General features: G+C 50.7%; 1 protein-coding gene across 1 annotated transcript; it reads left to right on the top strand.

Moving 5' to 3' along the window:
- Positions 1 to 237: 237 nt before the first annotated feature.
- Positions 238 to 1,629, top strand: NHLRC1 (NHL repeat containing E3 ubiquitin protein ligase 1). The gene has a single exon (XM_036911712.2). It carries the CDS (start codon positions 279 to 281, stop codon positions 1,464 to 1,466), a length of 1,188 nt encoding a protein of 395 aa, XP_036767607.2. The 5' UTR covers positions 238 to 278; the 3' UTR covers positions 1,467 to 1,629.
- Positions 1,630 to 9,149: the final 7,520 nt, after the last annotated feature.

Here is a 9,149-nt window from a genome sequence, read left to right on the forward strand (position 1 = left end):
TCGCCCCTTGACGGTTAACTTCTCCCCAGAGTGTGTTTGCACGGTCAGAACAGGGGCATCGCGAGCTAGGAGAGCGCGCTTTACGCCCGGCCGCCCGAGCACCGGCACCCAACGCTGCGGCCTGGAAACCGCAGGCGGCCGCGCTGGACCCCGGGCCCGGCCAGCGGCGCGGTGTGGCGCGCGGCCGCCAGGGGGCAGCGGAGGCGGAGGCCGCGGCGGCGGCGGGCGGCGTGAGCCCCGGCGCCCCGCCCCGTGACGGCCGGCGGGCGGGCTGCGCCATGGGGGCCGAGGCCGCGGGGAGCACGCCCGCGCTGCGGGCTCTGGCGCGCCAGGCCGAGGCCAGCCTGCTCGAGTGCAAGGTGTGCTTCGAGAGGTTCGGGCCGCGCCAGCAGCGGCGCCCGCGCAACCTGCCCTGCGGCCACGTGGTCTGCCTGGCCTGCGTGGCGGCCCTGGCGCACCCGCGGACGCTGGCGCTCGAGTGCCCCTTCTGCCGGCGAGCCTGCCGGGGCTGCGACACCAGCGACTGCCTGCCGGTGCTGCACCTCCTGGAGCTCCTGGGCTCGGCGCTGCCGCCGGCCCCTGCCGCCCACCGCGCCGCTCCCGGCGCCCCCGCGACGCTCGCCTGCCGCCTCGTCTTCGGCGGCTGGGGGACCCTGGTCAACCCCACCGGGCTGGCGCTGTGTCCCAAGACCGGGCGGGTCGTGGTGGTGCACGACGGCAAGAGGCGGGTCAAGGTCTTTGATTCCGGAGGAGAATGTGCGCATCAGTTTGGAGAAAAGGGCGACGCTGCTCAGGACATTAGGTACCCACTGGATGTCACCGTCACCAACGACTGCCATGTGGTTGTCACCGACGCTGGCGACCGCTCCGTCAAAGTGTTTGATTTCTTTGGCCAGATCAAGCTTGTCATTGGAGGCCAGTTCTCCTTACCCTGGGGGGTGGAGACCACCCCTCAGAATGGAATCGTGGTCACTGATGCGGAGGCAGGGTCCCTGCACTTCCTCGAAGTCGACTTTCCAGAAGGGGTCCTTCGGAGAACGGAAAGGTTGCAGGCTCACCTGTGCGGTCCCCGCCAGGTGGCGGTCTCTTGGCTCACCGGGGCCATCGCAGTCCTGGAGCGCCCCCTGGCCGTGGGCACTGGGGCCTGCAGCCCCAGGGTGAAGGTGTTCAGCTCCAGCATGCAGCTCATCGGGCAGGTGGAGACCTTTGGGCTGAGCCTGTTTTTCCTCTCCAAAATAACTGCCTCCGCCGTGACCTTTGACCACCAGGGCAACGTGATTATTGCAGACACTTCTGGTCAGGCCGTCCTGTGCTTAGGGAAGCCTGAGGAGTTCCCCGTACTGACGCCCCTCATCACCCAGGGGCTTTCCCACCCTGTGGCGCTGACCTTCACCAAGGAGAATTCCCTTCTTGTGCTGGACAGTGGAGCTCATTCTGTAAAAGTCTACAAGGTTGACTGGGGGTGATGGGGGGTGGTGGGGCCTGGGCCTGGGGTCAGAAGCCCCAGAGATGCCACTGATCAATCATCTAACCCTGGATAACTTAATCTCACCTACCCAATGTGGGTGATCATAACTGCCTGGCAAACTTCCAAAGGTTGAGGCAATTATTAAAGAATAATTAAGTCTAGCATTTACCGAGTATGTGCTCCCTGTACTAGGAAATTTGCAAACATTAGCTCATATCATTCTTACAACTACCCAATACAATGTGTGTTATTATTCCATTTTAGGGGTGAGAAACAGACCCAGAGAGCGTAAGTGGCTTCCCCAAGGCCATGTTTATTTACTGCGACAGACACAATTGGCAGTCCATTCTGATTCCAAACCCACTTGCTCTTAAACAGGGTAACATGTGGGGGAAAACATGTGAATGTATATTGTTTTGCTATTTCTTGTAGTTGGACTCACAGAGAAAGGAGACTTCATAGAGAGGTCGAGGGAAAAAGGATTTTGTGGTGGACATTCAGCTCAACTTGGGATGGCACAGTAGGTGGAGTCACAGTGGGTCCTGAGTTACCTGAATAAGAAAAGCAGTTGAACTGTTCATTCGAAAGGTAAGCGTGTCTTGGAATTTCTGTATCTCTGCCACTAGAGGCACTCAGGAAATAGTTGGTAGAGAAAGGCCTGTGTTGGCGTAAGTTCTGAGCTGCTGCAGAATCCTCTACGTCCATGCTAGTGTTAGAAGGCTGGATGATAGTCCTGTTACATATTTATGTTAACTAAGAGATGGGTCGCCTCGCTTAGCTCACGGCAGACATGTTTGCCTGCCTCTTGATCATCGGTGGTGACCGGAAGCACTTCATGCTGGGGTTTTTCTCGATGCGATTTAAATTTGTCCCATGTGTTGCAAACACCATGTACTTCATAAGCAGTTTCCCTGAGCCTCAGTCAATGTTTCGGCCCCTGGTAAACACTTAAATACTTGAATTGAAGTATGGCCTTGGCCAGGATAACGCCTGCTTTACTGTCATGACTGAGTACGTGGCTAGGTGGAAATTCCAGGGGAAGTGGCTAGTTCTTACGAGTTGTGTGGTTGTTGCTAGTGTGAACACCTCGGAGCCTAGGGCTGCTGGAATAGCACCAAATGACTGGTACCTAAGGAGCAGCAGCAAGAAGTTTTCCTCAGGGAGAAAATCCTGCTCTTGGATAGCAAGACTTCTAGGTAAAAGCTGATACTTTACCAACAAGGGATTCTGCTACACAAAGAGTGTGAATAAATGCAGTGTACGCACTACAGGGACAGCCCTGATCACAAGTAAGCTATGGCCCAGATGGTAAGTTTGTCCTCTGGAGCTCAAAGAGCTTGGTGCCCACGCCAGCCCACGGAAGCCCGTTCTGCTTTCAGAGCTCCCATCATGCAGCTCTACGGAGACTTCAGGCGCCTGGACCGCCATTTGTAAACGCATTCCAAGTAGGGATCTGGGGGCAACCACCAGAGAAGTCACCCTTGGGCCAGTGACCTCACAGCTATTCTGAGTTATGTTAACAAGAAAAGTTGCCTCCAGTGGAGATAGGGGTTCACACTTGACCTTTAAAAAGGTTTCCTTAGGAACAATGACATTTTAATGGTGTCAGGTTCAGGTGAGCTAATTCAAGACTTCCTTCTATGTGGATTATCAGTGGTCTCATCTTTGACTCTAGAGCTGTGCGAGTGTCTTCCAGAAGGCACTCATAGGGAGGTGTGGACTATGCAGCATGCATGGAGGTATGTGATCGAGGGATTACTTGTGACCGTGGGGATCTCCCAACTGGCAGAATGGGGTGTGAGTCTGGGAGAGACAATGAAAGCCAATCAGAGAGGTGATAACCAGTGACCTTGGCAACCGGCTCCTCTCCTTGGCAGAGGACCAGGCTTGGCACTGGGGGGTGCCGATGTGCAGTGTAAAGAGAAAGCAGGTCTTCCCAGAAATGGCACAATCTAGGAGCCAGTTTCCCTGGGGAGGACACAAAACTTGCTGTTTTTGATGTCCGCACATCCATGCGCTAAGGGAACAGGCCAGCAACCTGCAAGGCAGGTGCTGATTTCATCTCCAGGACTGTGTCCCTGCGGCAGGTTGCTTATAGGGCTTGAGACATGTGTCCCCGAGCTCCAGGCTATTAAAGAGGTTAGAGAGTCTGAGATAGGCAGGAAGATATAATCGCAGCAGAAAATAAAAGATTCCAAAGGGATGGAGGAGAGTTGGAATGGCTTTCCGGGACACAAGGCCAAAGCATGTGAGCGGGAGCAGATGAAGCAAGGGAAGAAACAGGCTCTCGCTAAGTGACCCTCAAGCCCATGTGTTCTGACCAGCGCTGCCCCCGCGGGCCACCTGCTGAACACTGAAGGCAGGTGCAGACCCCTGGGCTCTGCTTCCAGCCGTTCTCACACCACCCTCCTGTTCTAGTTTTGCTCAAATCCTGGTCCTCGGATTGTCTCTGACCTTGCCCTGCCTCTGGACAAACCACCTGACCTGATTTTTTCAGTCATTTTCTGTGGCATTTGCTAAGGACTCTGGCTCAGATTCATAAATCTCCTCTCCAGCAAGTCTCACTCTGGGTCCCAGGACCTTAACCATCCCCACTTTGCTAGTGCCTTATGTAGAACTTCTGTGACCCCTCACTAAAGGGGGTGCAGACCCCCTGGAAATGAATTACATACCTTTTGAGGGAGGATGCAATATTCCACACACCTCAGAAAAGTGAGGAAGGACCCCTGATGCTAGCAGATTTAATCATCTGCCACGGATGATTGGCATGTGCTGGTGGTTAGTACTCCACTCACAGTGATACGCTGTGGTTAATTAGGAGACGAACTGTTTTCTTGAAGAACAGGTAGAAAACATGACAGGGAGGCTGCCAGACTCACCACAACTACTGTGCTGAGCAATTGTGGTGTCGGCTGTACCCACAGCCACTTCTAGGGGAAGCTCTCTCCCCCAGGCCCTGCTGGTGAGCCAGCCCTCAGCCACCATATTTTCCACCACTTGATCCCCTTCAGAGCTGATTGGAAGGGGCGCACACCTAACTGAAGAGCAGCCCAGGGTCCTCGTTAGGCTAGGACACCGGCATACACACAGTGGCCTGGGGGGGGACAGGTTTCCCCAAAAAGGAGCAAGGACATCCAAGCACATTCTTGTCCCTGAAATTTTAAATTGATAAATATGAGCAGCTCAGGCAGACGGCAGCCTGGGGGGTGGGGGTTGCTGGAAGCATGCTCGGTGCGAGGGGCACAGAGCAGCAGGGAGGGAGCCGGAATCACAGTGAGAAGCCAGGGGGCCGAGGAAAGGTGTAAGCATGAGAAATCCGGGTAAGAATAGGAGAAGAAAATGCCCGGGGGATGCTAACCTGTATGCACTGGTTCATTGCAACAGGACCTAAACAAAGTGTGCTGTGTTGTTGATGTGTTTGGAGAAAATTGAATTTAAGCCAACCAGTTTTTTTCTTATTAAGGTATGATTGATATACACTCTTTGAAGGCTTCACATGAAAAAACAATGTGGTTACTACATTTACCCATATTATCAAGTCCCCCCCACATACCCCAGTGCAGTCACTGTCCATCAGTGCAGCAAGTTGCCGGAGATTCACTGTGTCCCTTCTCTGAGCTACACTGTTCTCCCCATGATCCCCCACACCATGTGTACTAAACATAACACCCCTCAATCCCCTTCTCCCTCCCTCCCCACCTGCCCTCCCACACCCCTCCCCTTTGGTAACCACTAGTTCCTTCTTGGAGTCTCTGAGTCTGCTGCCATTTTGTTCCTTCAGTTTTGCTTCATTGTTATACTCCACAAATGAGGGAAATCATTTGGTACTTGTCTTTCTCTGCCTGGCTTATTTCACTGAGCATAATACCCTCTAGCTCCATCCATGTTGTTGCAAATGGTAGGATTTGTTTCTTTCTTATGGCTGAGTAATATTCCATTGTGTATATGTACCACATCTTCTTTATCTGTTCATCTACAGATGGACTCTTAGGTTGCTTCCATATCTTGGCTATTGTAAAAAGTGCTGTGATAAACATAGGGGTGCATATGTCTTTTTGAATCCGAGAAGTTGTATTCTTTGGGTATATTCCAAGGAGCGGGATTCCCGGGTCAAATGGTATTTCTATTTTTAGTTTTTTGAGGAACCTCCATACTGCTTTCCACAATGTTTGAACTAGTTTACATTCCCACCAGCAGTGGAGGAGGGTTCCCCTTTCTCCACATCCTTGCCAGCATTTGTTGTTCTTAGTCTTTTTGATGCTGGCCATCCTTACTGGTGTGAGGTGATATCTCATTGTGGTTTTAATTTGCATTTCCCTGATGATTAGTGATGTGGAGCATCTTTTCCTGTGCCTGCTGGCCATCTGAATTTCTTCTTTGGAGAACTGTCTCTTCATATCCTCTGCCCATTTGTTAACCAGGTTATTTGCTTTTTGGGTGTTGAGGTGTGTAAGTTCTTTATATATTTTGGATGTTAGCCCCTTGTCAGATATGTCATTTACCAATATATTCTCCCATACTGTAGGATGCCTTTTTGTTTTGTTGATGGTGTCCTTTGCCATACAAAAACTTTTTAGTTTAATGTAGTCCCATGAGTTCATTTTTGCTTTTGTTTCCCTTTCTCGAGGAGATGGATTCAGGAAGAAGTTGCTCGTGCTTATATTCAGAAGATGTTTGCCTATGTTGTCTTCTAAGAGTTTTATGGTTTCATGACTTACATTCAGGTCTTTAATCCATTTTGAGTTTACTTTTGTGTATGGATCATTAAACAATAATCCAGTTTCATTCTCTTACATGTAGCTGTCCAATTTTGCCAACACCAGCTGTTGAAGAGGCTGTCATTTCCCCATTGTATGTCCATGGCTCCTTTATCATGTATTAATTGACCATATATGGTTGGGTTTATATCAGGGCTCTCTAGTCTGTTCCAGTGGTCTATGGGTCTGTTCTTGTGCCAGTAACAAATTGTCTTGATTACTGTGGCTTTGTAGTAGAGCTTGAAGTTGGGGAGCATAATTCCCCCTGCTTTATTCTTCCTTCTCAGGATTGCTTTGGCTATTCAAGGTCTTTTGTGGTTCCATATGAATTTTAGGACGATTTCCTCTAGTTTGTTGAAAAATGCTGTTGGTGTTTTGATAGGAATTGCATTGAATCTATAGATTGCTTTAAAGCCAACCAGTTTTGATGGGTAAGAAAGTAATGCTGAGGGGTGCAACAAGTCTCCCATTAACACACCCACTCTGTAATACTGGGGGACCCGAGACCCTAGTGGGGGTCTATAAATATTTGAGTTATAAGTTAGCCAGAAAAATGTTAAATAAATGCACTTTATCCTTAACAAACATGACTCTAAGTTTTAAATACACTTTCGCTACTATCTGGAAGGCCAGGTTCCATTGCAGAATACTTGGGTGGAGTGTTTGCTCAATTTTGGGGTGCTGCATTTTAAGAAAAATCATGATAAGCTAAAGTACGTTTAAAAGGCCTGAAAAGTAATCTAGAAAGCATGTTTTTTGTATTTTGTTTTTGTCAGCCTCCAACAAGTAGAATGTGAGCTCCATGGAGGCGAAGGTGTTTGTGTTGTTCACAACCGTATTCCTACCTGACGGGAACACCACCTCACACACCGTAGATGCTCACAGACATCTGTTGAGTTAGTGTGTTTTTCCCAAGGAGTTTTTCTAGACTGTGTATTCCCTTCACTGATGAAAAGGAAGTGCTGTAGGCAGCAGGGCAGTGGGGGGAAGCTGGGCTAGAAAGAAAACAATTTATGGTGGGTTCGCTGAGTGACCGCAGGGAGTTACAGAAGCATGATGGTGACTTTGTGGCAGCCCAGGCTGGGACGGGGCAAAGACCCCATGTTCTCAGTCACCACGTTCCTGATCTCACCAGGCATGTGGGACTTTGAGGTGTGTGGGTTGCCCAAGTGTTCAGGAGTCACGCTTTTGTCAGATGGTGAGGAGCAGAGAGGCGCCGGTGTGCTGACCCTCCACGGTGCAGCCTTGATGGGGCTCCGGGATGGAGGGAAGGAACCCGGTGCTGCTCCGTCCCCACCCGCTGGTGGGCTTGGGGCATGCTGAAGTCATCTCTGGGTTAGTTTTGGCTAATAATGGGTTCAGAAAGACGATTCTAGCTTCCTTGGAGGTACTCGTCCTGCCTGGGAAGCCCAGCCATGGACATTTTATTGACTGGCTGGCTGCAAATTATATATAATGCGTGGTATATCCATTTCAGTAGTTGAAAGACCGCTCATATTTTCCTGTAGAAACAATGATATAATAGGGAGCTAATTTCCTGACAAGACTGATCAAATCAATCGTTGGTTTGACTAATAATGTCATAGCAACAGCTGTGACAAAAACCTAAGATGACTTACAGAATGATCATATGAAATTGTGCTTCAGCCATAGAGTTTCAGGACTGGAGTTTTCTATGACCATGCACGCAGATGACAACTGAGGCCTACAGAGTCGTCAAAGGACTGGTTTGCATCACACAGGTGGTTGAAAGCAGCACCAGAACTAGGGACTGGGTTGTTCCGTGCTCCACGGTGACCTCTGCAGTGGGAAAGGACATGAAGGTCGAAGGCTGGGGATACATGTAAACGTATGTGCACATAGTTGCACTGACGCTCAACTTTTACTGGTAGAGTACTTACGCTCTTTAGAAATGGGCTTTTTTGCCCTGTGGAGTCAATTTCTATTGTTTCTTTGCATCTCCTGGAAAGTCTTGCTGTTTCTTTCTCACATAGCATGAGGGCTCACACATGCGGCCCACAGGGACACTGCGGATTTCCGAGCCATACCCAGGAAGCCGGTCTCCTGAGTCCCTGCCTGAGTCCTGCATCGTGAGGCTCTGTCCCAATGGGGGTGAGGCTCTGTCCCGACGGGGGCCAGACAGCTTCACCCCACTTCGTGTCGCCTGGAGGGTTCCAGCAGAACCTGGCCTTGTAATAAAAGGGGACCTTTGGTGGTAGGGGAGCGTGATTAAAGACCTGAAAGTAGCCAACATGTCCACAGTACTTGAAAATTGTTTTACAGAGCTCTCATTTATCTGATCCTCACAATATCTCTGAGGGCGACAGCGCAGGTCTTATTAAGGGGACATTACAGCTGAAGAAGCCGAGACCGACACAGAGGAAGTGACACCAGGATTACATAACCAAAGCCTGTTGCATTCTGGGTTGGGGAGAGCAGGTCTCTTTAAATCTCCCCCAGGTGGCCCCGTATGCAGCCCGGGTTGGGCCCCACTGCTCTAGGGCACAAACAACCCCACTGCCCCTTTGTGGTGTCTCCATCCCCACCTCTACTGCTCCCGTCAACTTGTATCAGCGCAGGGAAGGTTCTGTGTGAAGAACCTCGGGTGTCAGGGCTTCAGTGTACAGTTCCGTGTCCTGATGATTTCTGAGTGCCACACGGTCCACATGCGGGCGCCTTCTCTGAGCGGCTGTGCGGAGATGGCGAGGGCAAAGCCTATGACTGGGCCTCAGAAGGACTCTGAGCGAAGGAGTCAAATTCTGACATTCCCCTAAATGGAACACTTTCGTTAAAGGAACATGAAATGCACTTCTTATTTTCAAAAATCCAAGAATGTAATTCTTGGGCTGGGCAGCTCTCTGATCTGGTGTCCAGAGCGCTGTGCAAGGCCTCCCTCGTGAGGTGGAGAGCCAGCCGAGTGGCAG

This window comes from Manis pentadactyla, chromosome 16 (genome assembly GCF_030020395.1).
Source record: "Manis pentadactyla isolate mManPen7 chromosome 16, mManPen7.hap1, whole genome shotgun sequence".
Taxonomy (NCBI): Eukaryota; Metazoa; Chordata; class Mammalia; order Pholidota; family Manidae; genus Manis; species Manis pentadactyla.